The following is a 17,468-nucleotide window of genomic DNA, read 5'->3' as shown; positions in this document are numbered from 1 at the left end:
ACACACCGGCCTGTAAGATTTTATGTATACCTCGGTCCATGACAGACTGCAGCGTTGCATATATGTGGCGATCGGTAGCAAACGTGTTGAGCAAACAAATGTATCAATCCTTTGATTGATAGCTGTGAACCTTTGTATTTGCCAAGCTCTTATTCGCTCAAAGTAAACAGTAGCAGATGTCAGCAACAATGTCAACTTTTGTTTGTATCCTTGAGATCCAATGTTGAGAGTGCAGCTCATATGAGAAGTGGTCGAAACTGATTCTTTTTCATGTCTGATGTATTGAGGTTTTTTTTCTTATGTGCAGTATTAACGAATAATTTCAGGCAGAGTTTTTTTTTTTTTTTTTAATATCTTACATGACTTCTTATACTGTAACTCTTTTTTCCAAGTGAATACTCAAGTATTAATACAATTTTTTTCAAGCTAGGATTCTCATTGGGATATTAGAGTATTGTTGTAAAATTTAATTTACTTTGAAACATTATTTTGCATTCAAATTCTAGAAGAGCATTATAAATTTTAGAACAGAAATTATAACTTTATAATTTATTGTAAATGTCACACATTCAAGTTATGGAATGTCCAATGTTCATAGAACTAAAAAAATCAAAGACAATGATTTTTTTATTTCAAATACATTATCAATTCAAGTACTTCCTTAAAACATGAGTTTGTGATCAGAGGATTAAAAAGTTTTAGTTCTAAATCAACATAAGAAGTTTAAACAAATATACTATCCTATTTCAAGCATATAAAAGTCTAACACTATGATGGACAACCACACACAGCCTAAGCCTTTGAAAACAGTTTCTACGGAATTTCTTCCAGGAGTTCACAAGCCTAGAGTACAAACTCTATTCAAACATGAGGACAGTCCTGTTTATTTTGAGAGAGAATTGTCTTTTTTCAGTTCCGTAAATTTCATTCTTAACTATGTTATTGGTAAGTACCAACTGAAGTTAATACATGTATACGGTACCTACTAATTAAAAAAAAACATAATGTTTTTATCAAAAAGTTGGCCTATATTTTTTTCTTTTAATAATACTGCTTTGCTACATATATTTACTAGCTAGGGTGGTATGATGGGTACCGCTGTAGATTAAAAAAGGTTAGTACTAATGAAAGATGCGCCAGCATAAGGTGAGAAAACTTAAAATGATTGGTATATTTCACTACTAGTCCCGAAAGTGACCCATTTTTACCTTTCTTGGAAAATTACTATCGAGCTCCAAAAAGGTGCTTTTTTACAAGTACGGTACCGGTAGTGAATGATAGCATAAAGATGCAAATAATCACTCATTTTTGGAATTTTAATTTAAGTTTTTATGTAACTTTTTTTGCAATTTATTTTAAATCGTCTCTCATACTTAGTTCACAGGCGGTTTGAGAGGAAGTTCCCCCACCACTATTTTGTACTCAATATATGTTGGTTAATCAGTTGTTGAGCTATTATTTTAAAGGATAGAGTGGAGGGGATAGATTTCTTCCCCTAAAACCGCCCAAATATTCAGATCCTGTCGATTCCTGCTAAACAGGAACTTCACTTGTTTTGGACAAGCAAAATCATATGTTTTGGAAGATTGGAAAATTATTATTTTAGTGAAGATCAGCTGTGCATAAATGATCTACTTTCGTGCATAGAGATAAGAAATATATGAACCCAAAACATATGTAAATTAATGTGATGTAAAATAATATACCTTTACTGTATTAATCAGCTTGTGGGCTTCACTCACCTTAATTTGTTAATCCAGGACTCGTCAACATGTAACACAACGAAGACACACAACACACACATACACGCACATAAAAAATCGTCCTTGGATTTACTCCAACGTTTTGCAGGACCAAAGATAACGTCCCGCTTCCTCAGGGAATTAAAACTTTATTTATCTCGCGTACACAAGCTGAACGCCTAACCACGACTCTACCTTTCTACCACGAATCTACCTTTACATGGCAATTAAAGCCCAAGGTTCTAACTCATTGGATTATGGATACCATACCATAAAAATGGCCATTGGAATGGTACAATTTACTAATATAGATTGTATTACAGGAGTGGGGATATTTTCAAGTCCTGGACAAATTTTGGAAGAATGCGGTTCGGTCGGAATGAGCGTAGTCATGTGGTGCTTTTGTGGGGTTATTTCACTTATGAGTGAGTATGGAATCCTATTAGTTTATTGTAAGTTAGCATTTTGATATTCTTACTGGGAATTCACCAATTCCCTGTATTTATGCAATGCGGAGGCTAACATTCATGAAAATGAATTTACGTTCTTAAATATTGAGTTATTTTGTAATTTCTTAGTTTTTATTATCATGGAATCATATAATATGAAATAGTACATTGTTTAATTCATTTTAGTCTGTGTTTTTAAGTTGAGCATAACAAATATAATGTCTGAAAGTACAAAAATGTGTCAAGCAGCACTTGTAATAATATATTTACACTCATACTGTTTACTCACAAGACGTTAAATACATATAAAAGATAGTAAGTGGTGATTGATTTCAACACTCCAATAATCATCAGACCATTTGAAATCAATCACCGCTTGCCATCTTTCATATGTATTTACCGTCCTGTGAGTAAACAGTATAAGGGTAAATACCCCTTATACCCCCCCCCCCTTGGGTAGTTGGTTATATTATTAAAAGTGTTATTTGACGTATTTTTGTACTTTCAGGAAATTTAATAATACGTACAAAGCTGATCAAGAAGTTAAAAAAATGTTTATTTCAGCTGTCCTGCCGTTTGCTGAGTTGTGCTCAGTAGTTCCGAAGAGTGGAAGTCAATACATCTACATTCACGAAGCATTTAAAGACTTCCATCCTTTCTTTGGACATACACCGAGCTTTATTTACGTGTGGATCAACTTTTTGTTCCTTCGTCCCGTCTCCTACGCCATCCACAGTATTATCTCAGCAGAGTATGTTTGGGCAATCATAGCTCCAGCGGTCAGCGAAGACTTTGAAATAAACTTTGGTTTTTTAATTAAAAGTCTGATAGGAGCATGTTTGCTTGGTAGGTACGTCTATATTTTTTAATTAAGCCTAATATAATTAAAACACAGAAAATACATTTTTATAGTAAATCGGTTGGACATTAATTTACAACCCAAACTTAGACTAAGTATGTAGAAAATGAAATAAATTTCCTCCATATTGTTTTTCATAACTTAAGTACAACTAAACACTGCAAGTTAGAGAGGTGTTATTGATAAAAGTAGAAGATTATAATTAGTGCTTTTGAGGTCTTTGGACAGATCTTCCCACAAGGTTTATTGTTTTGAGGTTTTTACCAAATAAAAACTAATAAGCTCCACAAAAAATCTATAAAGGTTAAGTGATTTCTAACAAAATAATATACATATAGCGAAGTTCACTTATATGTCAAATAAGTTACTTAAAGGTAGGTTAAAAAAATGGTAAAAATAGTAGTAAGAGTAGAAAGTGAGTCATTACGTATTTAAGACCATGTTTGAAGTGCGAGATTTATCGAGCACTTTAAATGGTCAAGAATATGTATAGACCCACTTTAACTTGAACGTTACTTTTCGCTACACTACAAAGACTAATAGTTATTTTCTTGAAAATTAAAAAAAAAACTCATAGCATTGTTCAGGTTATAGCTTCAATTTAAAGTTAGTATATTTACTAACTTTGGTTTTACAGTTTTGGTAGTTGAAAATTAAAACAGTTGACAAAACAATAACAAATCTTTGTTTGTTTACTTCGGCAAAATCCCAAAAAAGATAGAAAACATTACTTTCGCATAGTAAACATTGCCGTAGTAAACAATGTAATGATGAATTTTTGCAGGTGATAAATATGTAACGAAAACAGGTCATTTCACAGTAGAGTTACAAAAAAGATTTCCAAAAATCATAACAATTTACATTACAGCAGTGGTTTGTAGATATAAAATTAATTGTTCTTTGTCATCTTTAATACTAATCGGAGATAAACTTTGAACATATCAACTGGACAGAAAAAGCTCCAATAGACTATGTTTTTGTTTTGTTTTCATAAACCCTTTGAATCTCCAGTTAAGTGTTAATATATTTTGATAAAATGCCACTTTTAAACAGACAATTAAACACTCAGAAACTAATTATCTACTTTTCATGAATGGAAATGTTATTAATGCTTTACAATAAAACATTAAAAATATATTATTGCAAGTGTTGTTCTTATTCATGTTCATTAATGTTCCAGTACTGATAGGATTCATCAACTGCCACAGTGTGAAAACCTTTGCGGTTTCACAGGATTTGGTCGTTTGTTTGAAAATGAAGCTCTGTTTGTGCCTAATCCTCTGCGGAGCATATAATTTTTTGTCAGGTTAGAAGCACCTCTTATACATTTCCTAACCTTTTTAGCGAATTTCCCATATAGGGAATAAGCTTATTACCGTAGGTCTCATGGTAAGACCTGGACCCAGAACTGATTTACTTTTTCGTTTTGAGGTGCTTGGAGGCCAAAAATACTGCCCATTCAAACTAATATCATAGAATAAATAAACACCATTTCATCTATGCTAATATATAGGCCTACTGTATATATGTCCGTTAGCATGATAACTCAATAAAAAATTATCCGATTTTGATGAAATGTGGTATAAAGGTGTAAACCTACATCTATTCGAACGAGTTTACAAAACAGCTTGATCGTACTATTGGAACGGGGTAGGAACGGGACTCGTTTATGGGGTAAAAATTGGTTTTTCCCATTTTTGACTTAAAAACATAAAATTTAGCAATTTCTTTCCAAACCATTTTGTAGAGCTTAAACAACAAATAACTAAGTATATTTAAGCGTTATTATGTGCCCAATGGTTAGGGAGAAAATTTCAAAAAATTTTAAATTTATAATTTCCATTTTATTCTTATGGAGAATATGTAACTGTTGTAGTTTGCTTGGTTATGAACATATTTTGATCAAATTTGGAAAATGCATTTATTTCTTACTAAACTATTAATATAAAAAAAAAACTTTTACCCTCCCTGTTGCAGCAAACCTAAAATCGTTAAAGTAATTATATTTATATAAGGAATGCATGTGATATTTTTAAGGAGACATTTGATTGTAAATCCAATCAGGCAAATGGAAGTTCACTTAGTCTGCAGGTTTGCTGAGGTGGGGGTATTTTATGTAATAGCCAGTAATAGCTTAAAAAACAAGAAAAACAATACATTGAATGAGTGGTTGAAATCATCTCAGAAACTTTTGTATATATATGCCTTGTATGAACAAAATATTGTGGAATTAGTATAGAGCAAGAAAATTTGGTCTCCAAGAGATTACCTACTCAAATTGAACCTCATGGTTTTGTTTAAGAACAAGCTGTGGAGTTTGACATGGGATTCGAGACTACAACATTGACTCTAGAAAAGATGCCATTTGTGCTGTACACAGGACTGTATGCGTACGACGGCGCGTAAGTTTTTAGTCACATTTGTAGTCCTTTTGTAAAATTTTTCACCATACCCATTAATATTTTTAATTTATAATAGTTTGTTTTTTTAACGTGGACAAGGTTCGGTCCTATGGTGTTAAAGAAACTGTAATGTGATTTGAAACATTTTTAACTAGGGTATATAGCTGTGTAATTGGAGTAATTGGGAAAAAATCATTTTGAAAGTTTGTCAAAAACCAACTACTTTTTTTGTTCACAGGATCATTCTCACTGGTGCGTTGGAGGAAATAAAGAACCCAGATAGGTAAATTTACATCTAGAAACAAACTATTTAGGTTACACAAACCTTTCTCGTCAAAAATCCTTGCGACTTATTTCAAAGGGTTGATGAAAAATGATTGCCGATTTTAAATTACTGAATTATGTCTGTTTCAGGACAGTTTTAAGGAGCCTTATAATGGGTCTTGGACTGGTTACAGCGTGTTATCTGTTGCTAAACTTTACTTTTTTGAGCGCCCTCACTCCAGCGGAACTTATATCTAGCAAGGCTGTTGCTCAGGTTAAGTGAATATGTTCAGCAACATAATTGTAGATGTTACATACTCGTTTATCAGTTTTCATTCTTATAGATAAAATGGAAACCATTTTAAGCTATGTTTATGTTTAGTAGGTCTAATGTAGAGTGAATTTTGGTATTTTTTGTTACACCGGTTTTGTAACCAAGGTGTAAAATTTATGCACTGTAGTTTAGGGTAAAATTAATCCTAAAAAAACATTTAGTTAGCGTCAGTAGATTTTCAAATTCATTAATGGTTGTCGAGTAAGGTGTAAAATTATTCTGTGCAAAGCAGCTGCTTGGTAGAAAAGAAAACAAAATCAATGAAATTCTCATACATTTCCTATCGTGGAACAAAGAATGATTAAAATAGGACAACCATGAGTCTAGGCTCCTCTAAAACAAATATGTGGTGTTGGTGTATGGCATCAGAGCAATCACAGTCGTTAATTACAATCATGTAAACATAAAAATTGCGGAAAAGCTCAATAATGAATCTGCAACAGCTGTTTTGGTAGGCCGGGGCTGCAATGTTGCTACTTTTGTCTCATCGCAGCCTTGTATTAGAGGAGGCTATGCTCTAGAGTCTAAAATGCAATATTTAAAAAATTGTAATACATGAATTATTGGCAATAATGCATGTATTTCATAGAAAAATACTTGTCCGTCTGAAAAATAATGAAAATAATGTTTTGGAAATATAGACTTACACAATAAAAATGTTTTAATAGTTGTCAGCTAGATACAAACTAGCCACCAGCTGTGAAATCCTCTCATAAAATATTTAGCAAACTGTTTCTAGCTTAGCCTTATTTAGTTTGTAAATTTTTACTCTTTTTATGTTCGTGTAATTTTGAACGAAATAGTTTTGAATTTTGGTGGATGCGCAAGCTTATTGTTAAAAGTGGGAGTTTACAAGTCCTTGAATAATTGATATATTTTCAGGAATTCACTGATAAGCTGTTTGGCTCCAGAGTGGCATTTCTTGTTTCTATTTGTGTGTCTTTGTGTACCGCGGGAGGCAACTTGTCTGGGATCTTTTATTCTGCAAGGTAAGAAAATTTACGCTGTAAAGTGTAAATCCAATTTTAATTTTGAAATATAATTGTAATCCCACAGTTGTCAGATCTTCGTTGTGTTTCAAATTAATTTCCAAATTACAATATCTGTCAGGTACCATCTATGTTGATGAAAACAGCAAATTGTATGATGTAACTTTAGTTTCAAGTTTAAATGTTCAACAGTATCTCTGTACATCCTAGCAGTATAGATGTAGTGATAGAAAATATCTGCGAAGAAACAAGTACACTCAACATAACAACACCAGAAATGGTCATCCTACAATTGCAGAAAACTTCATAAATCACTGCCTCAAGAAATGCATACCAAGAGAGAAAACTTGCTGAGATCGGCACTGAAAGCTTGGCTCCTGGACTGGCCGTTTTACTCACTCAAAAAATGTTGTTAGACACTAACAAAACACTACCGGTATTCAACTTTATACCACTTGGTACACCAAAGTGGTATTTTTTTTCTCATTGTATATGTCTGTGGCTTTTTCAAAGGAAGTTTCAGAGGTACACAACGCTTTTAGGGAGATGTTCAGGATTTCGCCCCGATCATGGGGAAGCTTCAACGGGGCGACGGGGGGCCACTCGGGTTGGTTTGGTGGGGGGCCTCTAGAACCCTAAACTCGGCACTGTTAGTTGCACAGATTGGGTGGTTAAAATGTGTTTCTCTGGTTGCATAGGCTGGGCTATGCAGCAGCTAAGGAAGGCCACATGTTACAGATTCTGTCTTACATACACAAAACGAGGTTGACTCCCACTCCAGCAGTCATATTTCAGGTATTGTTTTATTTCCGTAAAAAAAAGATTTGGTGATGTTGTAATCAAGAGTAAATTGATGTAACTTAATTCAGAATTCCTTTTTCTAAAAGATAGAAGATAAACATTGCCTCTTAAGGTTTTCTTAGGCACGGAAAAGGAGAGCGGAGAACGGAAAAGCGATTAACATGGCGTTCCGCTCCGTTTCTAGGAAAACAGTAACATTAAATTACTCTAAGACAAGAGGAGTCCGCTCTCCGCATTCCTCTCTCCGCTCTCCGCTTCCGCACCTAGGAAAACCCAGCTTTACCAAATCCCAAAGACAACACACTCGAAGACAATAAATCCCAAACACAACCATTGAAGACAATAACTCAATTTACAAAGTAAAAGATTCTATTGGAAATTGTAAAAAGGAATAGCTAGCTAGCGTACTTGAGAAAATTAGAGTGCAGTGGCTAATAGATAGTACTCAATAAAAGAACGCAAAACATAACTCTGATATTTCGACTTGATGTCGAACTTCTTCAGAAAGTTGGTTTAAGAGAAATGAAGATCACATTCAAATATTGGTTCTAATGATTGGAGTGTCCAATGGAAATCGATAACCACTTACAATCTTTTATAACGTCTTGTGAGTCAAAAGTAGTGTAAATATACAGGGTGTGTTTTTTTTTTTACTTGCATCTTTATTTATGTAAAAACTGCAATAGATAGAAATATGCAGTTTGCGGGAATCATCTATTGACGTAGGGGGCCCAATTGTTTTGAATTCAACATGACATTCACATTCCCCCTCTTTCCCCCCCTGCCACCAACTTAATTTTTTTAAATAGCAAGGTATCCCTTGTGACATATCAAATGAAAGAGCATGAAAAAAGAAAATGTTTGGTTAAAAAACATTGAAAATCGGCTCATAAATTTGTGAGATATTTCACTCCCTTTCTCTCCCTACCCTTAACTTAAAATTTTGAAATTTCGAGATATCCCTTGTGACATACCTATCAAATGAAAGAGCACGAAAAAAGAAAATGTTTAGTGAAAAACATTTTAAAATTGGCTCATAAATTTGTGAGATATCTCATTTTTCAAAATTTTAAGTTAAGGGTAGGGAGAGAAAGGGGGTGAAATATCTCACAAATTTATGAGCCGATATTCAATTTTTTTTCACCAAACATTTTCTTTTTTCATGCTCTTTCATTTGATATATCACAAGGGGTACCTTGCTATTTAAAAAAATTAAGTTGGGGGCAGGGGGGGAGTGTGAATGTAACGTTGAATTCAAAACAATTGGGCCCCCTACGTCAATAGATGACTCCCGCAAACTGCATATTTCTATCTATTGCGGTTTTTACAAAAATAAAGATGCAAGTTTTTAAAGAACATCCTGTATGTTGTAAGTGTTATTAGACATATTATTTTAATTTACTTTAGTAATTAAAAGAAAATAAATATGACACAAACAATTTTGTAGTTTCTTACTGTTAAAAGCTTTTATTCATGTTATCATTGACCTAAAAATGTAACTATAATGTTTCAGGTTATTCTCTCACTGGTTTTCTTCCTTTTCGGTAATAGAACTCAATATCTAGTCAATGCATACTCTTTCGTCCTCTGGCTGTATTACGGATTGACCATGATAGCGTTGATGATTCTGAGAGTAAAAAAACCTGAGGCAAACCGTCCATACAAGGTGGGCTTTTTTTAGATAGTTTTATAAACCATTCACATACCAAACGTCATTTTTGAACTGTATAAGCAACAAGTTTAATACCTTCATGGTTGTTGGGGATACTTACAATATATACAATGACATAGGGTCCGAACAATCATAAACTTTGCTTTGGGTTACCTCAGAACAAAACGAGCGAGTTACCAGGTTACTCCACTATGAAGTAGCAATTTCAGTAAAGTTAAAGTTGTACATTTTAATCCATCAAAAAGTACCGGTCAGTAGCACTGACAAAAACCTTTGATCTTAAAGTAAACATTCCTAAGACTGGGTTTCAATTTTATCAAATTAAATAATTTTTTACAATCGGGCGAGAACACGACCTTAGCTTTGAATGAGTATAACTCTACATCCATTCAACATTTTTATCACATTTCCTCCACACACGACAGTTTACTTTTTAGTTTTTACTATCAAAAAATTATATGCTTCTGCTTGAAACTTACTTTATCGTGTTGACAGGTACCTCTGGCCATTCCTTGGTTAGTGCTGGTCATATCTTGGATGCTCGTCTTTGCTTCCATCATCACCCGACCGAGCAACACTTATTTCCCAGCTGTAGTAGGCATTTCCATCGGTATAATCGTGCAGTACGTTTTTGTCTTCAAAAAGAATCGGATCCGTGGATTAGGTAATTTTTTAACTTAGTGTAGAGTAGGATAAGCCTGAAAATCTTACCATCCAAACATTTCTACAGATTATTGCAGCATTGTTCCTTCAAATATTGTATATAATATACTTAATAAAACTCAACAAAATATTAAACTGTGAATAATATGTGAGGGAACTGAGGGCCGTACAACTTGGGAGTGGTGAATGTACTAAACTATTTTTAAGCCGGTCAAAGTTGATTTGTAGACTAATTTTAACACTTGAAACTGAAAGTCAGGTCAAAACAATAGTATATTTTAATACTAGGGTGAAAATAGAAAAGTTTGCACATTACATGTTTTTGGTTGAGTTTTCGACCACTGGACGACCGACCTCTAGTCTTTTTCAAGAGGCACATAAACTAAAATAATAAACAATAAAATATATTGCTGTGTCGTAGAGCAAAAATACAAGAGGAATACGTCAATGAAAGTCCAATGGCCAAACAATTGTATAGATTATGTAACGCTAGCAACGCACATGCAATAGCTCCGGTTCTTTCCACAGGGTGCGCCATACTGACTCACTGACTGATTCATTTCAGCACGACTTGCCTGGTGCTGGTGTCTGGGCCAGCCTGGGCGCGCGTCCCATGGCTGGTCCTCTAGACCAGCCTGCACTCAACGTGTTAAAAGCCACATAACGTTAGAATATGGATAAAAATTTGAAGCCTAGCTAGACTTCTACAGTAGAACTCCAATTATCCGAACTCCAATTAACCGAATCTCCGATTATCCGAATTGCTTACTTCAACAGTTTTAAAAACGTAAAGCTACAGTAAAAAGTTTTGCAAAATATCAAAGAATTGTTATTAAACACATTTAGCCAGTGTTTAATTTTGGACTTTGATCGAACACTATTAAAACTTAATAACGTGTAAAGTGTATAGAACACTTGTACTATGAGCATTGCACACTGTAAAAATGTTCTGATTTCATTTATTATTGGGTAATTAAAAGTTTATTTAGTACCGAAAATGAGGATTTTTCTTTAATACTCCTGGAATTCCGGTAAAACTCTGATTATCCGAATTTTTGATTATCCGAATGGGGTCTGGTCCCTATTGATTCGGATAATAGGAGTTCTACTGTAATTACCTAGACTTTTAATACACCTAACCTCTGGTTTCAGGAAATCTCATGAAAATTCTCCAGAAGTGGATGGATGTGGTTCCTCCTACTCGGCGGTAAAGGATGAAACCGAACATTATTGTGATTTTGATTTCAAGCAACCTATATTTTTTTCAAATTAAGATCTAAATATCCACGAATGAATGAATCAAGTGATAATAATTTAACATTTTTCTCAGAACAAATAAAAACTCAACCAAACATTGGTCTATGGATGTCTTTTATTGTTGGCACTCCTGAATATAACAATTTTCTTGCTTTAGAACCTTGTCTTCTGTGTATATGACTGTGTCACAGACAGATACTTATTACATTGCTAATGTTTCGGACTCATTGGGTACAGCCATATTCATAGCAGTTTAATCGAGAGATGCCATGCGCTTATACTGGTAGATCATATAATATCATAGTTTTATCCTTAATCACCTAATAGTATATTTCGTACCTAGGGCCAAAAGTGAGGTTTTGCCGGCTCGAGATAGTTTTTAAGTTCGAGACGAAGTCGAGAACTTAAATCGATCGAGAGCTGCAAAACCATTTCGGTCCGTGGTACGAACGCTATTTTTCACCACACAATACCCTGTTACCACTATTCACCACTATCATAATGCACACTGATAGTCAACACAACTACAACTTTAAGGTTATGTGAAGAAATGATTTGAGGAATCAGCAAATAAATAAATAGTTGCTAGGCAACGGTGACAATAACACAATTCTATTGCAATGCTATGGATTTTGATTGTGTATTTAAAATGCATTCATGTTTTAAATAAGTAAGCGGACAGCTGATTTTGCGGCCATGGGATGTAAAAACCTGCTCGGTCCCCAAATTACGATGACAGCTGGCATGGCCAGCAAAACGTAACTTTCAGCCACAAATTAATCGGTACTTTCCTGTTAAAGGGAACATTCATTATTATCGATGATTTATTTTCGATATTTTTGTTTTCCATCCGATATATTGATAGTAACAAATTGAAACATATCAGCTGACAAGTACGATATAGGATACAGTAAATAAATATTGTTCAGTATCAACAAACAATAAAAAAATATTATATTGAAAAGAAACTGTTCTAAACTAACCTAACCAACCAAACTTGCTGTAACATTTCAAAATTCCGTTTGATAGCCTATTCCCCATATGCCTTTTCTGTTATCAAATGGAATTTTGAAACGGTAACTTAGCCTATACAGCAAGTTTGGTTAGTTATGTTAGGTTAGTTTAGAATAGTTTCATGTCCTAATCCAATGTACAGGCTATTATTTTTGCCTAAACAAGGTTGGTTCTTAATTTGTAATTTAAATGCGTATGACGATAATAAAACAGATGTACCAATCGTGAAGTAAAACAAAAATATCGATATATCGAAAATAAATCATCGATAATAATGAATGTTCCCTTTAACAGGAAAGTACCAATTAATCCTATATCCTATACTCTAATACGAGCAAAGTTTGCTTGTATGTATGTATGTATGTATGTATGTATGTATGCTTGCACCAAGATCTCGAAAACTGCTCCGACGATTTTCTTCAAATGTTGTATATAGTTTATTATTGGCCTAAAAACGAGTTTACTGCAATTAGAACTGCCAACAAAAATCTAATTACATAGAAAAATGAAACTGAAAATCACATTTTTTTAATTAGTCTTATGGGTTGCTAGGTAACCATGTTGGCTGAATTAAATAACAAGGAAAATGTAAACAAAAGACTTGTAAGCTATCTATCCACAGTATACTAGCAAATCAAAATACAGTACAAAAGGAAAAACATCAGTTGTTACTATTGAGCAAAGATTATACTGAAGATTACTCGATTCTATAGTCAAGGGTAGCAGTGTGGAGTTTGGGATCTGTTTATGATGATTAGATTACGGTATCTGCAATCCTTAAATGCTATGGGAAGGGAAGGAAACAGGTCCGCGACGTAGGAAGTAGCAAAGGCGAGCAGTCTGGAGTGTGGGAACTGTTAACGACGATTAGATTAAGGTATCTTCAATCCTAAAATGCTATGGAAGGAAAGGGAGGGAACCAGGTCCATGACATAGGAAGTGGTGAAGGAAGTAGTAAAGGCGAGCAGTCTGGAGTGTGGGAACTGTTTGTGACGATTAAATTAAGGTATCTGCAATCCTAAAATGTAATGGGAAGGGAGGAAAACAGGTCCATGACAAGGGAAATGGGGAAGGAAGTTGTAAGGCTAGCAGTGCAGAGTGTGGGAACCGTCTGTGGCATTTATGTATCTGCAATTCTAAAATAGTATAAGGAAGGAGGGCAAACAGGTCTACGACATAGGGAGTGGTGAAGGAAGTAGTAAAGGTGAGCAGTCCGGAGTGTAGGAACTGTTAATAACGATTAGATCAAGTTATCTACAATCCTAAAATGCTATGGGAAGGGAGGAAGGAATCAGGTCCGCGACGTAGGAAGTGGTGAAGTAAGTAGTAAAGGCGAGCAGTCTGGAGTGTGAAAACTGTTTATGACGATTAGATTAAGGAATCTGCAATCCTAAAATCCTATGGGAAGGGATGGAAAGAGGTCAGCGACGTAGGAAGTGGTGAAGGAAGTAGTAAAGGCGAGCAGTCTGGAGTGTGAAAACTGTTTATGACGATTAGATCAAGTTATCTACAATCCTAAAATGCTATGGGAAGGGCGGGAAAGAGGTCTGCGACATAGGAAGTGGTCAAGGAAGTAGTAAAGGTGAGAAGTCCGGAGTGTGGGAAATGTTTATGACGATTAGATTAAGGTATCTACAATCCTAAAATGCTATGGGAATGGAGGAAAACAGGCCTGCGACGTAGGGAGTGGTGAAGGAAGTAGTAAAGGTGAGCAGTCCGGAGTGTAGGAACTGTTAATAACGATTAGATCAAGTTATCTACAATCCTAAAATGCTATGGGAAGGGAGGAAGGAATCAGGTCCGCGACGTAGGAAGTGGTGAGGGAAGTAGTAAAGGCGAGCAGTCTGGAGTGTGGAAACTGTTTATGACGATCATATTAAGGAATCTGCAATCCTATAATCCTATGGGAAGGGATGGAAAGAGGTCCGCGACGTAGGAAGTGGTGAAGGAAGTAGTAAAGGCGAGCAGTCTGGAGTGTGAAAACTGTTTATGACGATTAGATCAAGTTATCTACAATCCTAAAATGCTATGGGAAGGGAGGGAAAGAGGTCTGCGACATAGGAAGTGGTCAAGGAAGTAGTAAATGCGAGCAGTCTGGAGTGTGGAAACCGTTTATGACGATTAGATTAAGGAAACTACAATCCTAAAATCCTATGGGAAGGGATGGAAAAAGGTCTGCGACATAGGAAGTGGTGAAGGAAGTAGTAAAGGTGAGCAGTCCGGAGTGTGAAAACTGTTTATGACGATTAGATCAAGTTATCTACAATCCTAAAATGCTATGGGAAGGGAGGGAAAGAGGTCTGCGACATAGGAAGTGGTGAAGGAAGTAGTAAAGGCGAGCAGTCTGGAGTGTGGAAACCGTTTATGACGATTAGATTAAGAAATCTACAATCCTAAAATCCTTTGGGAAGGGATGGAAAGAGGTCTGCGACATAGGAAGTGGTGAAGGAAGTAGTAAAGGTGAGAAGTCCGGAGTGTGGGAAATGTTTATGACGATTAGATTAAGGAATCTGCAATCCTAAAATCCTATGGGAAGGGATGGAAAGAGGTCAGCGACGTAGGAAGTGGTGAAGGAAGTAGTAAAGGCGAGCAGTCTGGAGTGTGAAAACTGTTTATGACGATTAGATCAAGTTATCTACAATCCTAAAATGCTATGGGAAGGGCGGGAAAGAGGTCTGCGACATAGGAAGTGGTCAAGGAAGTAGTAAAGGTGAGAAGTCCGGAGTGTGGGAAATGTTTATGACGATTAGATTAAGGTATCTACAATCCTAAAATGCTATGGGAATGGAGGAAAACAGGCCTGCGACGTAGGGAGTGGTGAAGGAAGTAGTAAAGGTGAGCAGTCCGGAGTGTAGGAACTGTTAATAACGATTAGATCAAGTTATCTACAATCCTAAAATGCTATGGGAAGGGAGGAAGGAATCAGGTCCGCGACGTAGGAAGTGGTGAGGGAAGTAGTAAAGGCGAGCAGTCTGGAGTGTGGAAACTGTTTATGACGATCATATTAAGGAATCTGCAATCCTATAATCCTATGGGAAGGGATGGAAAGAGGTCCGCGACGTAGGAAGTGGTGAAGGAAGTAGTAAAGGCGAGCAGTCTGGAGTGTGAAAACTGTTTATGACGATTAGATCAAGTTATCTACAATCCTAAAATGCTATGGGAAGGGAGGGAAAGAGGTCTGCGACATAGGAAGTGGTCAAGGAAGTAGTAAATGCGAGCAGTCTGGAGTGTGGAAACCGTTTATGACGATTAGATTAAGGAAACTACAATCCTAAAATCCTATGGGAAGGGATGGAAAAAGGTCTGCGACATAGGAAGTGGTGAAGGAAGTAGTAAAGGTGAGCAGTCCGGAGTGTGAAAACTGTTTATGACGATTAGATCAAGTTATCTACAATCCTAAAATGCTATGGGAAGGGAGGGAAAGAGGTCTGCGACATAGGAAGTGGTGAAGGAAGTAGTAAAGGCGAGCAGTCTGGAGTGTGGAAACCGTTTATGACGATTAGATTAAGAAATCTACAATCCTAAAATCCTTTGGGAAGGGATGGAAAGAGGTCTGCGACATAGGAAGTGGTGAAGGAAGTAGTAAAGGTGAGAAGTCCGGAGTGTGGGAAATGTTTATGACGATTAGATTAAGGTATCTACAATCCTAAAATGCTATGGGAATGGAGGGAAACATGTCTGCGACGTAGGAAGAGGTGAAGAAAGTAGTAAAGGTAAGCAGCCCGGAGTGATGGAACTGTTAATGACAATTAGATTAGGGTATCTGCAATCCTAAAATGCCGTTGGAAGGGAGAGAAACAGGTCCGCGACGTAGGAAGTGGTGAAGGAAGTAGTAAAGGTGAGCAGTCTGGATTCTGGGAACTGTTTTTGGGAATTACATTAAGGTATCTACAATCCTAAAATGCTACGAGAAGGGAGGAAAACAGGTCCATGACGTAGGAAATGGTGAAGTAAGTAGTAAAGCTAGCACTGCTAGCAGTGCAGAGTGTGGGAACTGTCTGTGGCATTTATGTATCTGCAATTGTAAAATGGTATAGGGAAGGAGGGCAAACAGGTCCACGACGTAGGGAGTGGTGAAGTAAGTAGTGAAGGTGAGCAGTGTGGAGATTGAGAGTAAAATAATGAATCTGCAATACTCTTCAGAGTAAACTAATAATTTTCCCCGAGCAAAGCTCGGTCCCCAGGTACTGAATGTAATACAGCCAAAAACATCATAGTGTGGTGAAAACATATTAATAGGTTAGGAGTTAAGGAAAGGCCAATTGGCTGATTAGGATTATTATGTACAAGGATAGGAATCATTTCTTTCTTCTCCCTTCTGATAAAGTCCCTAACTGGGACGAAATATTAAGTTTTTCTGTGTTGTGTCATGTGTTTTATGTGTAATCAAGGCTAATCTGGACTCTGTCTACCAGGTAAGCTAGCTGATTCCTATCCTTGTACATAATAATCCTAAACATATTAATATCAGTTTTATAGTAGTCTCGTTAGATAACTATGACATATTTAATATCTTTACAATTAAAATAATTTTATGTTTTGACAATAACCAAGCATCATAGGGCTTTAATTTAATTTATTATAAAATATTAAAACACTTTACAACATGATAAAGTTATTTTACAATCTCTTGACAACAATAAAAAGTATATATATACAGGGTGGCTGAAAAGTAACTTGCACCCCCCTTAGCTTTTCAACAATTTGAGATATTTGAAATCTGTTTGCGGCAACCTTCTTAGATATGAGGGGCTACAATAATTATGGTCAATTTTGAAAATTTTGCCCTTAGGGGTAGCGGGGGTTCAAGTTCAAGTTCTCAAAATGGCTGTTCAAAATTACTTTAAATAACCATTGTCTCAAACATTTTTAGCTGCCATTTTGTTATTAATGCTCCGATTTCTATTTTCTTTATGTTAATTGTTATGTTTCATCAAGACCTACAAAATGATACCAAACTCGACTATACTTGCTATTTGAAAATTTTGAGCTACCCCCTATCCCCGCTACCCCTAAGGGCAA

General features: G+C 35.7%; 1 protein-coding gene across 1 annotated transcript; it reads left to right on the top strand.

Moving 5' to 3' along the window:
• The first annotated feature begins 770 nt into the window (after positions 1-770).
• Positions 771-11,454, top strand: LOC128995541 (b(0,+)-type amino acid transporter 1-like). The gene is made up of 11 exons (XM_054420559.1): positions 771-945; positions 2,066-2,167; positions 2,756-3,037; positions 5,353-5,452; positions 5,691-5,735; positions 5,867-5,990; positions 6,933-7,039; positions 7,738-7,834; positions 9,354-9,506; positions 10,008-10,176; positions 11,328-11,454. The coding sequence occupies exons 1-11, from the start codon at positions 771-773 to the stop codon at positions 11,384-11,386; spliced, it is 1,413 nt and encodes a 470-aa protein (XP_054276534.1). The 3' UTR covers positions 11,387-11,454.
• Positions 11,455-17,468: the final 6,014 nt, after the last annotated feature.

Source organism: Macrosteles quadrilineatus, unplaced genomic scaffold (genome assembly GCF_028750875.1).
Source record: "Macrosteles quadrilineatus isolate MER2022 unplaced genomic scaffold, UCM_ALF_1.0 Scaffold_5__1_contigs__length_97177068, whole genome shotgun sequence".
In the NCBI taxonomy this organism is placed as follows: domain Eukaryota; kingdom Metazoa; phylum Arthropoda; class Insecta; order Hemiptera; family Cicadellidae; genus Macrosteles; species Macrosteles quadrilineatus.
This window is presented reverse-complemented; position numbering and strand designations above follow the sequence as displayed.

Excerpts from the sequence above, each read along its gene's own strand:
- LOC128995541 (XM_054420559.1), top strand. The coding sequence starts at position 771 with ATGATGGACAACCACACACAGCCTAAGCCTTTGAAAACAGTTTCTACG. Across the intron at positions 2,168-2,755 it reads TGGGGTTATTTCACTTATGA|CTGTCCTGCCGTTTGCTGAG; the intron begins GTGAGTATGGAA and ends TGTTTATTTCAG. Across the intron at positions 3,038-5,352 it reads GATAGGAGCATGTTTGCTTG|AACAAGCTGTGGAGTTTGAC; the intron begins GTAGGTACGTCT and ends GTTTTGTTTAAG.